At 40.4% G+C, this 20,585-nt stretch overlaps 1 protein-coding gene across 9 annotated transcripts in view; it reads right to left on the bottom strand.

Annotated features, from left to right (window-relative positions):
- ARHGEF10 (Rho guanine nucleotide exchange factor 10) overlaps window positions 1-20,585 on the bottom strand; it is a 141,229-nt gene that overhangs the window by 35,530 nt on the left and 85,114 nt on the right. For 5 of the 9 annotated variants that reach the window (XM_053286169.1, XM_053286171.1, XM_053286176.1 and 2 more), the window contains 7 exons: window positions 10,935-11,009; window positions 9,452-9,567; window positions 8,232-8,359; window positions 7,675-7,778; window positions 6,720-6,841; window positions 5,286-5,372; window positions 3,076-3,299 (listed from right to left, as the gene is read on the bottom strand). In XM_053286169.1, the coding sequence (XP_053142144.1) occupies window positions 3,076-3,299; window positions 5,286-5,372; window positions 6,720-6,841; window positions 7,675-7,778; window positions 8,232-8,359; window positions 9,452-9,567; window positions 10,935-11,009 (856 nt within the window). The remainder of the gene's footprint in view (window positions 1-3,075; window positions 3,300-5,285; window positions 5,373-6,719; window positions 6,842-7,674; window positions 7,779-8,231; window positions 8,360-9,451; window positions 9,568-10,934; window positions 11,010-20,585) is intronic. The other 4 variants (XM_053286173.1, XM_053286177.1, XM_053286170.1 and 1 more) reach the window with 3 other exon arrangements.

Here is a 20,585-nt window from a genome sequence, read left to right as displayed (position 1 = left end):
GTATGGGTCGCCACTGCAGCGATCGTGTGTGGCGCAGCATAGCCAGTCCAGGATCGTCTGTGGGCAAGGCAGGCTTAACCCTGCCTTCCCCCACCCCGATCATGTGAAAGGCCCCCCAGGCTTTTCTATGAGTGTTATTTTTGTTGCTGCTGCTGCTCTGTGTTTAAGGTTTCATTGTGTATGTTTTTTAAACTTTTAATTAGATTTGTATTTTTATATTCCAATTTAATATTTTTATTGTGTTAACTGTTTTATAGTTTTATATTGTTTTTAGCATTTTGCAAACCACCTTGAGATTGTTTTAATGGAAGGTGGTATAAAAATCTAACAATACATAAATAAAATGGTGCCATGGCATGCATTGTTTTTATTAGATGTTACAAGGAAGGAGAGTAAAGTGATATGGAGCAGTGGCAGCTCTGTCTCTCTTATAGTATGAAGATACATAAGATATCCTCCAGAGTAATCTTGCATTAGTATAAATGCGATTGTGCAAGTGTAAGCACATCATGCAAAGACGCTGAATAAAAGGAGCCTGTTTCATACCAGCTCTTGAGGGAACAGAAGATGTTGCTTCTGCAGTAACACAACAGTGTGCTCACTAAATTCTTATGCAACACATTGTGCTACCTCCTCATCCACTCCTCTTCCAGTAGTAGCAGTACACTGCAAACTTCTACAAATCATTTCAAGAGTGCAACTGTGGATTCTACCCATTATATATAGTTGTATCTAATCACTGTTATTTTATGGCATCATGAATACTTTGATATAGGCTTTCTCCAGTGCCTCCATAGATGCTTCACTCTTTTTTTCATATCAGCCTAGCACAACAACCTCTGGAAATACTAACTCATGGCCTGATCCAAACCCATTAAGCCAAGGTAAATTCTCTACCCTAAATTTCTGCTCCCTGTCAATGTTTAGAACAGGATGTTTCATCAGCTATAGCAGCACAATTCCCCAACACATGGCAGCTTTGCACCATTGCAGGAAAGATGCAATAACCTGACAGGCAACTGTGCCAGTGGAAATGTTTAGGATCAGGGTGTTCATTTTCATGAACCCATTTTAACTTCAAGGAACATGCTCTGCATGAATAAAAATATAAGTGTTGGCTACTGGTACAAACATGCACTTACATTCTCTGTCATGACAACTAGATACTGTAATAAATGGCTTTTCTAAAAGTGGGTCTGTTACGAATAGCAGTTTATTGTGTGGGCAAATTAAAGCTTTCAGCTCAGAAAACCACAGCTTTATTCTACAGTATGCTTCAAAACCTAAATCTACACATTATATAGGTTAAGCTATTTAATAAACAGCTGATCTTCCCAAAGCAGTGGTATCAGTTCGGTGTGAACTGTAAGGAAAAGGGGCTGGCGGAATGGTGGTACAGAGCTTCCATGCTGAGAATTTCAGAATTAGCTAGCTTTTGAGCTATTTTCTCTGTGGGAGCAGAGACTTAACAATATTATTGGAATTATTCAATATTTTGAACAGAAAAAGACTTCTTTGAGGTTCTGCATCATACATTCCAGTGCTCAAACAAAGCTCCTGAATGGCAGGTTTCCTCCTTTATTTCAATCCTAGGGGCAGGTCTGTGTATTCATAAGTGATCTAGAAATTGGGGTAAGCAGCAAGATAGCCAATTTTGCAGATGACACTTAATTACTTAAGAATAGTGAAATCCAAAAGAGATTGTGAGATGCTCCAAAATAATCTCTCCAAAGTGGGTGAGTGGGCAACAAAATGGCAAATGTGCTTCAAAGAATATAAGTGCAAACTGATGCACACTGGGGCAAACCCCTCAGCTTAGTATGGGATTTATGGGGTCTGAGCTGTTGGTGTCAGACCAGGAGAGGGATCTTGGGGCCATGGTGGACATCTCATTTAAAATGTGGAACAGGTATGCAGCAGCTGCGAAAAAAGCAAATTCGATGCTAGGGATCATTGGGAAGGGGGTTGAAAATACAACTGCTAATATCATGATGCTTTTAAACAAATCGATGGTGTGCACACATTTGAAATACTGTGTTCAGTTCTGGTCACCATATCTCAAAAAAGGGATACTATAGAACCAGAAAAGGTTGAGAAGAGGGTAACCAAAATGACAATGGATCTAGTGCATCTTCCTTATGAGGCAAGACTACAATATGTGGGACTTTTCAGTTTGGAAGAATGATGACTAAGAGGAGACACGATAGATGTTTATACCATTATGCATGGTGTGGGTAGAGTGGATAGGGAAAAGTTCTTCTCTCACAACAACAGAAACCGGGGTCATCCCATGAAACTGCCAGGAAATTTAGAACTGACGAAAGGAAACACTTTTTCCACACAGTGCATAATTAATCTATGGAATTATCTACCATGGGATGTAACGATAACCACCACCTTTAAAAGGGCCTTAGCAAATTCACAGAGGACAAATCTATCACTGGCTATTAGTCTTGATGGCTATAGGCTATCTCCAGGTTCAGGGACAGGATGCCTCTGAATACCAGTTACAGGGGAACTATGGTGGAGCATGCCTTCATCTCTGCTTGTGGGCTTCTCAGAGGCATCTGGTGGGCTACTGTGGGAAACAGGATGCTGGACTAGGGCATTGGGCCTAATTCAGCAAGACTATTCTTACATTCTTATGAGGGATACAAAGTTGTGAAATAAAAAGAGCCAGTGTGATGTAGTGGTTAGAGTGCTGGACTAGGACCGGGGAGACCGAGTTCAAATCCCCATTCAGCCATGATACTTGCTGCGTGACTCTGGGCCAGTCACTTCTCTCCTGGCCTAACCTACTTCACAGGGTTGTTGTGAGGAGAAACTTAAGTATGTAGTATGTATGTAGCTTTGGGCTCCTTGGAGGAAGAGAGGGATATAAAATGTAAATAATAATAATAAAAAGAGACCGATATAGCAACTGATAGGTTCAGTAAAAGCAACGTATGCCCCAGTCTATGGCACCTTGTATTTTTTAAAATGAATCAAATACACACCTACACCTCTATAGTAAAATAATGAAAAGCTAAATATATAATATGCAATTCAAGAAGAAACCAAAATAGAGACAATCACCTTCCTTCTTCCATGCCCAGGCAAACAGTAGGCACTTTGGAAGGTTTTGTAGGCATATCTTCATGTTCAGGAGACACACTTGATTCTTTATGTTTCTCCTCTTCTGGAATGTAGACCATGCAGAGAATTCGCGATTCCACATTGAAGCATTCAATAACTTTTGGGCTGGAGTTTTGAAATGATACAATGGCAATTTGGCCCATTTGATTAGTACAACTGCCAATCTGAATTAGGGCAAAAAGATTAATGTTCTTTTGTAGCAACGTCTTTGTAAACAATCATGCATGAACGACAACTTTGTAAACAATCATGCATGAACAGAAAACTAATTAAAAGACAAGTCCATCAACATCTCAGCAGTGGAATCAAGTTTTCTGGCTAATGAAGATTATAAGTAAATAATGGGTTGGCACACCTGTTACACTGACTGGAAAATACTGAAAAGGAAAATTCCATTTCATTCCTTCTTAGTACACATGCTGTGATCATAATTCTTCTAAGAAGGAGGGCATTGTATCCCTGTAAGCATTTCAGTTGCATAATATTCTACAAATAAAAAACATACTGTATCAAATTATACTTAAAGCCTTTGGTTCCCCCAACTTTATTTTAAATTAGGCTGGCTAGGAGAGTCACAGCAAATGAACAGAGTGAAGATGAGCAAGCTTTGGGGAACATAAGAAGCTGCCATATACTGAGTCAGTCCATTGGTCTATCTAGCTCAGTATTGTCTTCACAGACTGGCAGCAGCTTCTCCAAGGTTGCAGGCAGGAATCTCTCTCAGCCCTATCTTAGAGAAGCCAGAGAGGGAACATGAAACCTTCTAGGGATGTGCCCGGACCGGTCCAGAGGCCATTCTAAAGGCCTCTGGACCGGTCCGGACCAGGGTGGTTTGGTTCCGGTGGGGGGGGTTGCTTTAAGAGCAGTGGGAGGGTTTACTTACCCCTCCCGCTGCTTTCCCGCTCTGGTGCCCGTAATTTTAGTAGTAATTGGGGCGGCAGGATACCTCCCTGCCGCCCCTTCCCCGCTTTCGCTATGAAAAGCTCCCAGGAGTCATCTGAGTGCGCACGCAGAGGACTCCTGGGAGCTTTTCATAGCGAAAGCGGGGAAGGGGCAGCAGGGAGGTATCCTACCGCCCCAATTACTACTAAAATTACGGGCACCAGAGCGGGAAAGCAGCGGGAGGGGTAAGTAAACCCTCCCCCTGCTCTTAAAGCAACCCCCCACCCCAGTGCCGGACCGCAGTTTGGCGGTTCCGTGCACACCCCTAGAACCTTCTGCTCTTCCCAGAGAAGCTTCATCTCCTAAGGGGAATATCTCACACATCAAGTCTCCCATTCATTTGCAACCAGGGCGGACTCTGCTTAGCTAAGGGGACAAGTCATGCTTGCTACCACTAGACCAGCTCTCTTCTCCTGTATTCAAGTGCCTAGTGCCTTAAGCACCTTCCCACATTGTCTCAAAAGACAGGTACATATATTATGAATGATCCAAATATGTTTTCCTAGTATTTCCCCTTTAGCAGTTCCTTCCTCCATGGTTCCAAATGCCCAAACTATTTCAATGTGCTTGGGAGAATGTTTTGCGAACAAAAATCTGCAGTAAGGCATGTGGAGGGGAGGGGCATGATGATGTTCCTCAGCCCAAGGCCATGGGACAACCTGCTGCAAGACTTTGGAATATCTGGCAACCACATTCTAAACCATCTAAAATAGTAATAATGAAATAATAATAAATAACTTCAATATCCATAGCCTTACTACTAAGGGTCGAGCTAGATGAGAACTGATGATTATTTCCCTCATGGGTGTTTATTTTAAAAAAAACAAAAAAAACCCACCAAGGCATTACTTGCCCTGCAGAGGAACACTTACAATATAATTTGCTCAGCAAAGCAAAGAGCAACTTCAGAAGGGGGTAAGAGTTTAGATCACGAAAGTAGCATGGGAGAAAAGTAGCATGGGAGAAAAGCATGGGAGAAAAAAGCATGGGTTTCATACTCCCCCTTCCCAGCACCATGTCCCTGATTTGGGTTCCCTGTGGTAGCTTCGAAATAAAACAACCATGAACATGGAAGATCTGTTCATGTATCTCCCAATGTCTTGTATAGTTGTGATCAACCTTACCAGTAACAACATTTGTCATCAGCATTAGAATAATGTCCTGTTCTTTCCCTCATAACTTGGTCTTTGAAGAACTTAAATTCTTACCCATAGAAACCCATGTTCTATAGAAAGGGAATCTGGATCAGTTTCTTCACATGAGTAAGGCTCAGGATTATAAGCAGCACATTCAACCTTAACAAAAGAAAATTTGGCAGTCAAAGTACAGTTTGTAGTCTTCCTAATTGACTCTATCAAAATGTAAGTGCAGAATCTGGTAGGTTTAAACTGACATCCCAGTAAAAAGCAGTGAAAAGGCTCCTAACGATTTTAATGGGGCTGGGCTTATTTTGATCAAAATCTAAATAAATCTAAATAAATCCTAAATCAAAATTTCTATGGCTGACATCCTGACTAATGAAGTGTTCATGCTTCAAGGAGATGCAGGGACATGCTGAGAGCCCACACCCAACTCTGTAGGATCAGAAACACATCACTGAGGGTCAGGGATGCATTTCTAATCTTACAGAGTGATTCTGGAGCATGGGGAGCACTCCAAACTCTAAGGGTTTTGGTGCAACCGCACAAACAAAAGGGGATGGGGGGAGGTGCGTGAGAGCTCCCACAGGCCCCCAAAGCACACAGCTTTGTTAGTCAGGATAGCAGCCTCTAATTGAACTTGGCACATTTGGTCATGTCTAAATTTCTAGAAGAACAAAGCCCAGTATTCTAGTAATGGTGTTTTACAGTATCTATGCCAGGCATATTCATAACTAGCGGGAGAAAAAGGCAGCCAGTATATTTCCTTGAGTATTCGTTGCTTTCTACAATGTAGATATATTGATATATTATAGAATCTATATATCAATGTAGATATATTGCTTGCTCTTTCTTATAGTCAAGACAGAAATTTTTAGGGTTTAATTAAAGAGGCTTTTGGGAAAATAGTCCAATTATAGTTTTATCTGACATCTGGTCCATTTGACATGCAAGAATATTTGAGTCATATCATCAAAAGATAAGAATCAGCAGAGATGGGTTAACATGCTTTTGACCTCTTACACATCATTGTTGTGTGTGTGTGTGTGTGTGTATATGTGTGTGTATATATATATATATATATATATATATATATATATATATATAATTAGATACCATTTATTTATTTAAACATATTTGTATACTACCCACTACAAAAGTCTCTATGCAGTTTACAACAATAAAACAAATCAAGAAATTTTAGCACACATAGAAAAAGTGTCTTAAATGACAGAACAGGAGCATTTTATATAGGAGTTGGCAAAATTAATGAGAATTAAACTTTTGACACACTAACTCTGATGACAGAAAACACTACTCACTATGAAGTCCAGTCAGAGATAGCCTAAAATAATGACACAGGGAATTCTGTCACACAATGTAAAGGAATTATTTTTACTTTATCTCAGTGAGAAGTAAGTTGGCATACACCTAAGTGGATCATATCATTGCATGGTTCAGTTTACATATCATCTCCTTATCAAGAGCATTAATGCCACTCACCTTAAATTCCTGTTGTTTGGCCATCATCACAGGCATATGCTTAACAAGGAGTGGGTGCTTCTCTTTTTTAATTTGATTCCCATCATCATCTACACAGAACCAACCCAGGAGATTCTCCTCAGCTATAGTGGCCAGGGGAAAATAAACAACATTTTTATTTGATCAATGACTCTAGAATGCAAGCCTTCTCTAATGTCAATCTTAATAGGACAAGAAGATAACCAAACTTTCTATTAAGTTTAACAAAGAAAAGCCTTCTCTACAGGCAGCCCCTCCCAAATGCCACGTAATTGTTCAAAATAAGGTAAATACTGAGGGAGAGGTAATAGGAATTCCAGGGCTACTCTGAAACCTTTTATTACTTCAGTTCAGGCAGCACTAGTTGATTATAGACAGGACTCAAAGATCTTAAAGTCACCAATCTTTATGAAGTCTCAAGAGATGATTTCTGAAGGCACATGATTATTTTGATATTGGCCTTTGTCTGCGTCCTGTGTACAAGTAAGTGTGCAAGGGCATAGCTAGTGGAGGGGGAGGCTGTGTTTGCTCCTCTCCCTGGCAGGCCCTCAGTGAGGGAGATTATGAAGAAAATAGGGAGGGTTGGAGTTGGGGGCCCCTCAGGAGTTGGGGGCCCAGGTTCTTTGAATCCATCCACTCAATTATAGCTACACCCCTGTAAGTGTGCCATTACTATAAATTTGAAGAAATTATAATATTTCATCTGATAATATTATAATTATAATATTTCATCTTAAACTCAGCTAAACATCTTTAGAGCAACATTTAATGCTGCAGTGATCTAGTTCATAAACTCTACCAAATATTTTAACTAGAAAATTATCTAGACACCGCAGCAGACACTTGTTCAATTTCATATATAGTAATGAAATTGCTGCTTTAAGTGTGCTTAAGCAAGCAAGCAAGCAAACAAACAAACAAACAAACAAAAACGTACCTAGAGCAAGTTTAGCCATTTGTAATTTGTTGATCCAAGACTGTTTGATGGCAGGGGTAAATGTATTGAACACGGCTGTAAAAAAAGTAGGTCGTCCAGATCTGCTTGAAATAGAAGAAAATAAGTGATTTGCCACACTCCTTCAGATGAAAAAAGCTACAGTTTACTAGTATATAATTATTACTGGAAACCCCATGCAATAGCCTGTGATCTTACTACTGATGAAAACATCCAGAACTGAACAGCAAAATTTACTCTATCCTTGATAAACATTCATACATTTTGATAGGGAGGGAGTAACAGTGCAAGTTTTGCTTTTCAAAACCTGTCTTGCTCCTTTTGCTCCAAAGCAAACATGACCTTCCTTCCCAAATTGAAACTGTGTTTCTCCTCTCCACCTCTAGCCTTTGTCTTGCCCCCATAAATTTGGAACTGCCTTCAAAAGAAAAAGAAATATATCCCTCCTCTCTTAGTGTTGCTTTTTGGAGAGGCTGGGCCTTCCAATGTCTGGTTTTGCAAAATTGCCCCCTTCAATTGAAGACTAGACTGATACTCACTTATCCTGCTTTCCTGGAAGCTGAAGTTGAATTCTACAGCGGTCTGCAGCTCGGATTTCATCTTCTTTCTTCAAAATAAGTTTTTGCAAGCCTGAGGTCCAATCATGTGCCACAGACTGATTTAAGTTCTGACATAAAGGAAAAGTAACAACACACACATTAATCCAAGAACTCTTAAATATTATACTGTAGATTGATTGGAAGTCATATTGGAATTCTGCCACTTATTTTAAAGTACCAAAGGGTTAGTGGTGGTGCAAATCTTCCTGCCCCACTGCTCTTGTTCTCAGAGGGGCATTGTCTCTTATCCTGAAGATGTCCCCCCACCACCTGCCCACCACGCTAGCTCCTGTACCAGAAGTGAGCTCAGCTTAGTAGAATACTTTGGGGAGAGGCTGCAGCATTGGGGAAGGTTCAGCATCCCACGACCAATTTCCCCTTTTGTCATTTCAAATCACACTCACTACCAAGTTGCAATGAGGGCAGCATTTCATTTGGACATAGGTCTGTTGCTCTCATCTGCACTTTGAAGCTGAGAAGCCTACGTGAATGTGTGTGCACACAGAAAGAATATAGCAATGATTTTTTTTAAAAAAAACACCCACCACTGGGCAGGTTTGGATGATACAGCCCCTGGCACATGTGATTAGGAAGGGTGTGTGCTGAGAACATGGGCATCCCGATGTCTCTTTATCACATAGGGAGGCTGTTTACCCAAAAGGCCCCTATACATATGCTCCAAGTACTTGGTTGAGTACATACTGAGAGATCATTGGGACTCAACAGAGGACATCCTGCTCTCGGTGTGTCCCCTTCCTCGTAACATGTTCCAGGGGTTGTATCATACTAATCAGCCCATTGTAAATATCAAAATAGGGTTGAAATGGAGGAGAGACCACTAATCTGTGTTAAAGCCTTATTATTGCTAATACCTAGTATAATTCTAAGAGGGCATTTTCTTAAATTTACAGCATGCTGTTCTGTGTATTTTCATCTCAAATTAGCAACTAAGGGAACATTGTGAACATTATTGAACTAGCTCAACATGAGAACAGTAGGGTAAAACAAGATCAACAAGGCATCTATAATCTACTTATAACTCTAGTTAAACATTTAACAGTAAACCAATTAGGATATGAGCAGATTATATGTGCTTGGTTGTACACACATTAGACCTGGAAACATTTCTGAGAAGCAACTCAATGTAGATTAGTCATTACCTGGTAGTTTCCTTTAAGGCTGCCTATCAGTTGACTAATTTGGCCAACAACATTCAAATCATGCAAGAGATTCTGCAAATCATGGTACAGTTGCCCTGGTCCCATGTAAAGCTTGTCTGAAAGACATTAAAATATGCTATTACACACATATACTTGGACAGAATGAGATTGTTTTGTGGCCAAATGTGTGAATGATAAGGTTAGAATGGCATCCTATATTTAATTCTACAAAAAGAATAGTTGCTTATTCGGGTTCACAAACTACAGACTTTCCCCTCTGAATTTTAAGTACCGCTGTACAATAGACAGCATAATTTAGACCAGGTATCTTGTCCAAGCTTGTTTTCTTTTTCACTTATACAATTGAAACCAATGGATAAGTGGAGTATCAGATAAAACACAATGTATAGGTGGTAATCCTGCCAATATTTAACACTATGTGCTACCAAAATTAATGTGATGCACAGTTGCTTAATACAGGATGTTATATGTGCATGATTTTTTTGAAAAGCAATGCATATAATTTGGTTAGTCATGTTTACATTTAAGGGGGAAAGTTAACAAAAAAGAGATCGTGGCTGCAGAGAGCATTTTCTACATATAAAGTCCAACACAATAACACAGTAAGATATAATTGCAAAGAAGAGAGATGCAGCAATTGATTGGAGAGCCAATAAGAAAAATGGAGTTTTCATAGCTCAAGTCATATTTTGAGACTGAATTTATATTCAAGTTTTCAGGGGAAAGAGATGTGGGAACTGTCCTGATATATCCTTTTTTTTTTTTTAAGGTATTCTATAAAGAGATTTCTTTCCTACCAATAAGCAAATGAGCAAAAAAGTGTTCAGCCAGCTGACAACCTGTTAAATGATAGTGGAACTGAGAGAATCCTAAAGTCAGAAACATACCAGAATAATTAGAAAGTTAATTCATAACAGGCAATCACGAGGACAGATTTTTACTTTCTGGTAAAATTATCTGAACATATCAAGTTATATTTCAGCAACACTAGGGTTGTCTTTTTATTAACTTTAATAAAAGGTAATCACTTTTAATTGTTTAATCAAATTAGTATAAAATTTGTCTCATGCCAAGTCAAAATAATCTGAAACAAAAAGCATATTTCCTCCTGTGTTTGAAAAGGAAAATGCCTTTTTAAACAATTGTTTGCTATCTGTTTGCATTTGTATTAAATAATACATATTAATTCAGTAATCCAAAAACCTTCAGTTTAAGATTGGGGTTAATAAGCTTTACATTTCCACTTGAGCTCTAAAAAGAATTGAAAGTGCAGTGGAAATTGCAAATTAAAGGTGCCCATTTTAACTTCCATGCCATATAAGCTGTAAAGATTTTGTACCGTCTGCTATATGATGATGGCTTTAGAAATGAGGCTCCATCTGCCCATATTTGCCTTAATCAGAGATGCATCAGGCAGCAATTCAACAGTGGCATCTCTAGGAAGTAATTAGGGAAGCTTCACCTGCTACATGTCTGCCTGGAGGCATCTCTGCTGGTCCTGATTCCTGTGTGTGTTTACTCCACACTGTTCTAAGGACTGGAGAAAAAAGGACCAAAGTGTCAATTTTCAGCACTTTTAAACTTACTATAGCTGTGGCAATTTCTATCAGATTTCCTTGAAACTGGGCACTTTCAACAAGTAGATCACACACACCAAGTTTCAAGTTACTAGCTCAACAGCAGTCATATATAAGGAGGCTTAAAATGGTAGAACCTCCCCCCCCCGCTCCGCTACTTATCTTAACAAAATGTTACAGGGGCACTCCCTTGCCTTTTTAATCCACATCAGTCTAACATAAAACATAGAGGGCAACATATATTCTTATCAGAAACAAAATAAAAAAGGCCACCAGACCAAGTCTAGCAGGCACAGATTACCATAAACTAATAGAATTGCATGGCAAGAGTCAATAAGAAATTGAGATTTCCTTTCCTTCTATTTTCTCTGTTTTAGCCAATATAAAATAAACCTGTTTTTTATTATTTTTGAGTAGTTTAGTCAGGATGATAGCCACTGTTTTCAGAAAAAAATGTTATTTCTCCTTGTAAACCACCCTGAGCCATTTTTGGTAGGGCAGTATAGAAATCGTATGAATGAATGAATGAATGAATGAAAAATGAGGAAAATCAAAGAGAAATTTCACAGAGTAACAGTGAGCAGGAGAATTAAGCTGCTGTGTTTCGAAGACCTCTCTGCCCTTTGTCATGGAGATGCAACTCACCAAGTAGATTCTAGTAACAGAAGCTTATAGCACAATACCTTGTCTTAAGACAACTGCTATTTTTAATACATGCTCCTACACATATGCACCACATATCCACACAGCACTGATATAAGCAGACTGGAAATAGGCACTCAGAATACACAGAAAGAAGTATGCTTAAGGACCAAGAAGTATATGATAGAAAATTAAGTGGCTAGAATTAAATCTTTTGGTAAGAGCTGACCAGTCTTCCTGTTGGTAGATAGGATGATTAATACTCATGTGCTAAAATACAATAGACACAATGGGAAGAGAGATTTTCCTGACAATATGTAGCATTATTGAGATAAAACACAAAGTCAATTGTGTGCTCGAAGGTGATGTCAATTGTGAATAATACTGAAGCATGGTAGGGCAAGATGTGACAAGGCAGCTAAAGTTCTAAAGAGGGCAAGTATGCATGTCTCGATTCCGCCTACAGAGCCATCTGCTTGTAATCAGGGAACATACTGAAACGTGCAAGAGTGTAGAGTATAAGGCTGAGGAAACCAAGAATGGGAAAACCCTACTGGGTAGACAGAAATTACTGTCTGTGAGAAAATGATGCAACTGGTACAAACTTGTACCATGGGAAGAAAAGTGCTTACAGTAAATACCATGTAATAAGATCTGAATCCAAATTTAGTGAACTTAAAGGTCAAATATAGGTTTATATTTATTCAGTCTTGGTTTTGACCAAATTAGAGGACTAGAGTGCAAGAGTTATAACATGCTCTGAAGAAAGGTTTAGTTTATGCAACAGCTCCTGAAGGAAGCAGCAATGAATGCTTTTCTATTAAAATATTATTCTGGGTAGTAAGGGCTGACCTATTTCTATATTACAGTAAGAAGTAATAGGTGGCACAGTCCTCCTGGGATAGTAATACAGCACGCCAGAATGCAGGTTGTGGGGCTGCATAATTACCCATGCCCTCTTTCAGACGGTCCTGAACTGTAGAAAGCTAGTCTAGCCTTCATCCTGAAGGTGCTGGCTTGCTATACACAAAGAAACAAACCAGCAGCATTTGTGTCTTTTCAAAACTGAGCTTCAACTTGGTCCATCCAGTCCATTACTGATCGCAGACATCAATGATTACGTTTGGTTTTAGTTTAGCTTATTATTACTTTCTGAACACCACATTCAAGGTGGCTATGGAGGAACAGCTCCTTTCCCCACCTTTGTGACACCACGTGTAGAGGAATTTCAGATCCCACCAGCCCCATGATATAAATTCTTTACCATTGCTACCAAGTAGACTTTAACAAAAAATACAGCTGGGTCTATTACAACAGCCTTCACACCTTTGCAAACAAAAAACCAACCAACACAGTAGAGTGGAAATACTTATAGGCGTGGGATGGAGATCATCTAACAGTCACTTCTAATCTTTAAAATGTAACAAAGTTTGTTTTGGGAAAGCATTAGTCAATTTAAAACATTAGCTTTTTTGTTTCTTTATAAAGCAAGCTTTGAAAACAAAACAGTTACCATAAGAGCAAAAATGAAAACAAAAAATATTTATATATTGCTTTTCAACAAAAGGTTTCTAAAACGGTTTACACAGATAGATATAAATAAATAAATAAAAATGGCTCCCTGTCCCCAAAGGGCTGACAATCTAAAAAAGATGAATAAGGGAAACACCAGCAACAGCCACTGGAAGGATACTGTGCTGGGGATGGATAGGGCCACTTGCTCTCCCCCTGCTAAATAAAGAGAATCACCACTTTTTAAAGGTGCCTCTTTGCTCAATTAGTAGGGGATTGAGGAGAAAAGAAAAGGAGAAAAGAAATGCCTGGAAAAACATATCCAACTAAACTATTCTAAACTGGTCCCTAAATTGGTCCCTGGTCTCTGCAGTTAGCAAATTATCAGCAACTTGGCTTGTTTCTGGTCCAGTCTCAGGCCTTGGTCACCTTTACAGACTTGGGGTTCAATCCAGCTATTTCTTCATTGTTTTCAGCTCTTACCAGAGAGTACACCACTCTCTGAAAGGATGGTTGCCCCTTATATTTTAGAGGGAGCTGGCTCAGCCCGTCCCCAGGTAATGCACTGGGGAAAAGACACAATGAGCCCTTTCTCACAACCAATGAGAAAGGGCTTGCCTGTTTTGTGGGGAGAACGCCCGAAAGTGCTTACCTTCCCACAAACGATCACTCTGAAGTCCATGAGTGGGTAGATTGCTCGCACACACGAGCACTGGTTGCTGCCACCAGCTTCCAGGATCATGGTGTCAGAATGCGCCACCCTACCCCCCCCCCGGGACTCCAATAATGCACTGAACGAGTGTGCTGTGCATTATGAGGATCCCCCCTCCCCGAGTCTGCCAGCCACAGCTGCTTGCTCACAAGCAGAAAATCGGGGTTACGAGAGCACTCGCTCCCCTAACCCCATTTCAAGGGAGCTTCAAAGGCGGGTTTGCTGCTGTGGTGCCACCGGGATCAGCCTGATCCCAGTGGTTCACACATGCGTGCAAAAGCAGGCTGTGCTCCCTTAGCCTGGTTTTTCACACATGTGTGTGAATAACCTCAGTGTCATAACCTTGCTTCCTTCCCTGCGGGTTAAGGCCTGCTGTGAAGGGCAAAGATATATTGTTGGAACTGTCAATCAATGGGTGTGTGTGTGTGTGTGTGTGTGTGTGTGTGTGTGTGTGTGTGTGTGTGTGACGTACGTGTTTATGGGAGGCACATTCCTACTCACCGCCCCACACAGAAACCTTGTTACCAGGCTTTTAAAAAAAGGATTCCCCCCTTCTCTACCCTCAAGTGAGTAGATGGTGGCAGCAGGTTCAATAATAAAGGGAGGTCTTTTGTGGGGAAAGAGGATTCTCCTAAAGGCCAGTGCATGACAATCCCACATAATCATTTATGTTCAAGCTGCCTCCCTGCATGCTTCATAGGATTGGCTTTGCTCACCAGGCTTTGCTTACCAGGGCTTTATGCTGTGGGGTAAATGTTGAGCAAAGCCACGTTGAATCACACTCGCAGCACTGAGGGAAGCAGCCCCTCTCCTCTGCTCTCAGTTTTTGTTTTTACAGGTTCGCATAGCATGCCTCCGTGTTTTCCTTCTAGCCAATGGCTGGTGGTGGAGGGGGGAGATGCTTAAAGAGCTACATCTGCATTTCTAAAGAGAGTATCCCTCTTATCATGCTAATGATTCTACCCCAGTGCCTCTCCCTATTTGCTCCAGCATTTTATGAAAAAGTAGCTTAAAACCAGCATTTTAAACATACGGAAACACCTGGAGATAAGCTAGAATTCTCAAGACAAAGCCTGGCTTATGGGTCAGGAGTGGGTCCAAGGATCTTGAAGAGACTTCAGGGTAAGTTTGGCTGGTGTGTGAACGCACACTTTCTCCTAAAGGAGATTCAGGGTAGAAGCCCTGTCTGTAAAGCCTCCAGGGCGCTTTCCAGACTAGACCCTACAGTGGGATCAGGACATATCTCGGAAGTCTGCTTCCACACTTCCTGTGTCCTGACACTGCAGTCCCTATGTGGACAGCAGGGTGCCGTTCACATTTCCAATGCCTTGCTTTGAATTTAATTGCTGAGAAATAGAGCTAGGATGTTGTATATCCAGTATTAAGAAGTTGCTGTTTGTTTTGTGGGGTTGTTAGTTGCTGCAAGACTGCTCCCACTACTGTCTACGATCTGAATGTGACTTGCCCGAATGGAGGCATTTTGTTGCTGAAGAGCAGCTAGTCTGGAAAGCGCCCAGGAAAGGATACTTAGGAGTAACTGTATCTACCAACTGTGCCATTTCCACATCCTATAGAGGTGCTAGAGTTTCAACAGGAAATAGGTAAAGGTAAAATAGGTAAAGCACCAGCAATAGGTAAAGGTAAAGTGTGCCGCCAATTCGGTGTTGACTCCTGGCAACCACAGAGCCCTGTGGTTGTCTTAGAATACAGGAGGGGTTTACCATTGCCATCTCCCATGCAGAATGAGATGATGCCTTTCAACATCTTCCTATATCACTGCTACCTGATATAGATGTTTCCCATAGTCCGGGAAACATACCAGCGGGATTTGAACTGGCAACCTCTGGCTTGCTAGTCAATTCATTTCCTGGCTGCGCCAACCAGAAATTCCCAAAGTGCCCTTGGGAGCAAACGATTCTAATAGGTTCACCACTCCTGAAGAGCAAAACAGTTGTTGGAAACCTAAACCTCAATAAAAGTGGACTGACCATGACAAGTGAAACAGCAAAAATAAGATTAAAAATCCTCATTTCCCGATCACCAGGTCAAGAGTGTCACCAATCATATGGCTGAGCCAATATGTTAGGACAGCTCCGTGATTGTCATGGAAGCTATGAAGCCTTTTCCAGTGTTGAGGTCCCCCAGAAGGAAAAGCCTGGGAGTCCCTAAACGCCAAGTCCCTAAACACCCTACCTGTTCGTCCTGGCCTTCCAGTGCTCTTAAATTGTTTTAAAGGATCTTTGATGTTTGTGAACCGCCCTGAGCTATTTTGTAAGGGCGGTCTAAAAATCGTACAAACAAACAAACAAACAAGTAATAAGTTTAAGAACACAATTGCCAGCTCAGATATGGAGATTGTTGGGCAACAGAGCAGTACACTAATAGAATCCCTAACCGATCCCAACACCATTTGGCGACCAACCTGACAGGAAGCGCGCGCACACACACACACACACACACACACACACACACACACACACACACAGAGGTAATTCCTATAAACTGTAATCACTCCTCTCCAGCCATCGATATAACAGGTTATAAAATGCCCAGTATTTAACCTTAAACATTTCACCTATCTTCAAAACACAACCTTGTTACAAAGCCAGCTGCTTTAGTTTGTTTTATTAAAACACACACAAACAAAAACCCTTCAGAAGTTTAACTAGAGTGCAGTGTGCGGGGGCGTGGGTGGGGTGGACTTCAGGAATGATTTTGCCGTCAATCTCCAACTCACCGGGGCTCTAAAGATTCTTTATTAATGTCAAAGCCAGTGATAAAGCAACTAGATTTATTTTTAGCTCCTGCTGCTCTACAAACTTCCTGCACATTTTGTTATGTAAGTGAAGCTCTTGACAGCTGTGCCACCCCCAACCACAGTCATTTTATTTGTCTTTCACTTTAGTTAGAACTAGCACTGCTGTTTCCAGGACTATTTCTGAAAGCTTTCCTCCACCTCCCAAGATGTTGAACAACCAACTGCAAGGAGGAGGATAGAACAAGATCAACGGTTCCGGAGTTTACTTAGCATGACAAAAGTAATTAAGCCCATAGAACGTTTTCAAAATAAATCTAGATTCTGAATTGGGGAGAAATATGCATGCCTATTAAACATGTTTGGAATCAAAGAAAAAGGCCTTCATTTACTGATTAAAGCCAATGTTACATCATTCTGAAAGGATTTAAACAGAAAAATCTCATATTTGGCTCAAGGAATTTTTACTTCAGTTTCACAAAATTCAAACACAGTGACCCAAATGACTGTGACATACACACTACAGTATTTAAAACTCTTCAGGTGTGTTGCAAGGTAGCAAAGTATAACAATCAAATGAGATCAGACTTCCTAGGAGCAAACACTGCACAGCATGTGGAAATGATAATGTTGAAAGTCTCCTTATACCATAGCACATGGATTGCATATGCACATCAATTCTGCAACTGCCAGAGATACAATGGCATGCAGAGTGTCCATGCAGTTGAGCAATGCGTCAAAGCATGGAACACTATCAGTGGTTGTCATGAGGAAGAGTTGTTTGGCAATATTAAAAAGGAGAAGGAGAAGAACAGTTATATCTAAAGGTACCGGGAGCATTGTACAGCCAAGGCTCTGAAAGGAAGTACAGCTCTATATAGTCATCTACCACTGTGCTGCCAAGCATTTGGGAACTGGAATTAGGCTGAAGGAACATGTTTAATTTTACACATACAACACAGATGATTATCTTTTAACAAGTGTGATCCTTGGCTTATCTCTGAAAGCAAGACACAGTGTGGTTCCAAAGTCAGAAACAAACAGCATATGTCCGCCAGCAAAATCCTTTAAGCAGGTCAAATGGGTTATGTTAAAAAGAAAAATAGGGCGGGGGGAAACTATTATAACCCTTATGATAGGACTAAAACCAAGCTTCTGTTTAAAAAGATGGTATTGCGTCACATATGCTATATCTATGACTGTCTGCCTTTTCTGTAGCACGAAGCAGTGGCATCTTTGAGGCAAATTGTATATTTATATTGCAACTGTCTTGATGCCAAACATGACCTTGGAATCCCAACAGCCAAAGCTAGGATCACAAAATCACACCAGTAAACCTGTTATATTTACAACATGTTCACAAATTAATCCTAAAGAGCAAACAACCAACATATTTTATATTTCCATACAAAAGAAGAGTCGTTTTAAGTTAAAAGAAAATAATTGCGTCAACAACTGATATCCACTTGATTCTTTTTAAAGGATAAGTAGATTTAGGAACACAGGAACATAGGAAACTGCCATATACTGAGTCAGACCATTGGTCTATCTAGCTCAGTACTGTCTTCACAGACTGGCAGTGGCTTCTCCAAGGTTGCAGGCAGGAATCTCTCTCAGCCCTATCTTGGAGAAGCCAGAGAGGGAACTTGAAACCTTCTGTTCTTCCCAGAGCGGCTTATCCCCTGAGGGCAATATCTTGTAGTGCTCACATATCAAGTCTCCCATTCAGATGCAACCAGGGCAGACTCTGCTTAGCTATGGGGACAAGTCATGCTTGCTACCACAAGACCAGCTCTCCTCTCCATTTCAGAGTTTAATCTTGTTCATAGCTACTTAGGACAATATTAATGTTTCCTACATACAGCATTTACCAAAAAAAAGAGAAGTCAAGTTTTATTAGTCATCACAATAATTCCTTTGGGTTATAACTAGAACATAGATTGGTGCAGTGTTTGTACACTAGCTCAGGAAGATAGCTTTAAGTAGCATCCTTCCTTGATCAAATCAAGCCTACTACTACCACTGAGTCCTAAATGAACAATCAACTTCTTTAAAAGCTTTAAAGTCCTAAACTGCCCAAAGACGTAAGTTTTTGGCAGTACAAAAATATGTTAAATAAATAAACAAACAAATAAATTAGGAACCATCTAATCAGCTGTAAGATTGATCCAAACTGAATAATGAGGTTCTGTTACAGAAATCACATCAGAAAAGATTTTGTCCAGCTGTCAAGATCCTCTTCAGAGGATCTGTTCAATGTGTCCTCACTCTCTGAAGTCTGGAGGAGATGGTGAGGTCATTCACATGACTGGGTGGCAGCAGGAGGAAAGCTGGTTGAACTCCCCTTCTTCCCAGATGAGTTCTTAAATGTTGCTGGGATTGCTGACTGAAGCGTGGAGCACCGGAGGCTGAGATGACACATCCTGGCCTCCGGATATCCCACAATGCACTGTGCAACGTACGCAATGCATTGGGGGATCCCCCCAGCATTCCCTCTAGAGCACCCGTCTCTGTGTCTGCTGGGGCTGAACATAGCCCCAGTGAACACACAATCCCAGAGCATGGGTTAAAGGCTTGCTCGGGACCTTAACCCGGACTAAGAGTCGGATTTAAATGCCGGACTAGGCGGTGCTGCCCCACTGAGGATGAGTGTGTGTGTACATGCATTTGTAAGCCACCTTGTAAGTTTTTAGTGAAAGGTTCTTAAATTTATATCTATATTTTAAGCCTAAAAATAAATACTGTACTTTAAAGTGGTCAAGACCATTACAAAAATTCACAGAGCATTATATTCAATATGATAATTATAACCAATATTCTAATCAGGAGACTGGCAAATAAGTTCCTTGCTCCAGTCCTTAAAGGGTTTCAGTCTTGCCATACAAGAAGCATTAGCAGTCCTTAATTAGCACACAGTACTTAGTGAGATTATAATACAGCACTTCTCAAAACCCTCCTTAAAACATCCAACCATGTTGCTGTAATCCGATGATTAAGAAGAGTTGCCAATATTTTCCTATTACCATAACAATAGGATTACAAGGTTGGTCAGTGAAGATGGAAAGAATTTTCAAATATGCAAACATTTGGAAATTAGCAGACACAAGGGCAAAAGATTAAGGGCACAACCTTTTGAACATTTAATCCACAAGATTATAGAATAGCAGCATTGCCCAATGTAAAATTCTGTTTCTTTCGTTAAATTTACATTGAACACATCAAAACAATAATCCAAATTATGGTGAATACCTACATAACATGAAACCTCAAAAGTTTAAAAATGCTAGCAAAGGCCAGCCCAAAGGTGTGTGGGGTTTTTTTGTTTTTGTTTTTAATTCTCACTAAGTGTTTAAAAGACAGATACAAAGCTTTGGGAAGTCTATAGGATGTAGTAAGGGTAAAAACAGATGCGATAGGTAAAGATACAGTGAGGTCATTCACACAATCAAAAACTGTGTTCTACTCGGATTTGGGAGCTGTGTGTGCTCCCAATTTTTGGTTGTGTGGAAGCAAGGTAAGAGGAAAACCTAGGTAGAAGTGATTGTGTGGAAGCGAAGTAGGAGACGGGAATGCTAAATTTGGAAATCGTAAGCAGGAAGACACAGTCGGACTATATGGCTTAGGAAATAGAAATGAAGCAGGAGAATCCTGCCAATCCAATGATCTCTTCATTGCTAACACATTCTTCAAAAAACCAAACTGGCACCTATACCCATGGACATCACCAGATGGACAACACCAGAAATCAAACTGGTTACATAATTGGTGCAAGAGCTCAGTTATAACAGCAAATACATGGCCAGGGGGCGATTGTGGAACAGATAACAAACTGCTCATGTGCAAGTCCCAAGTCAAGCTAAAGCAGAAAAACAAAGCTATCCAGTTTCCATGATATGATCTTGAGAATGTAGCCAA

This window comes from Hemicordylus capensis, chromosome 1 (assembly GCF_027244095.1).
Source record: "Hemicordylus capensis ecotype Gifberg chromosome 1, rHemCap1.1.pri, whole genome shotgun sequence".
Classification (NCBI taxonomy): Eukaryota; Metazoa; Chordata; class Lepidosauria; order Squamata; family Cordylidae; genus Hemicordylus; species Hemicordylus capensis.
Note: the sequence above shows the minus strand (reverse complement) of the source record. Positions and strands in the feature narration are given on the sequence as shown.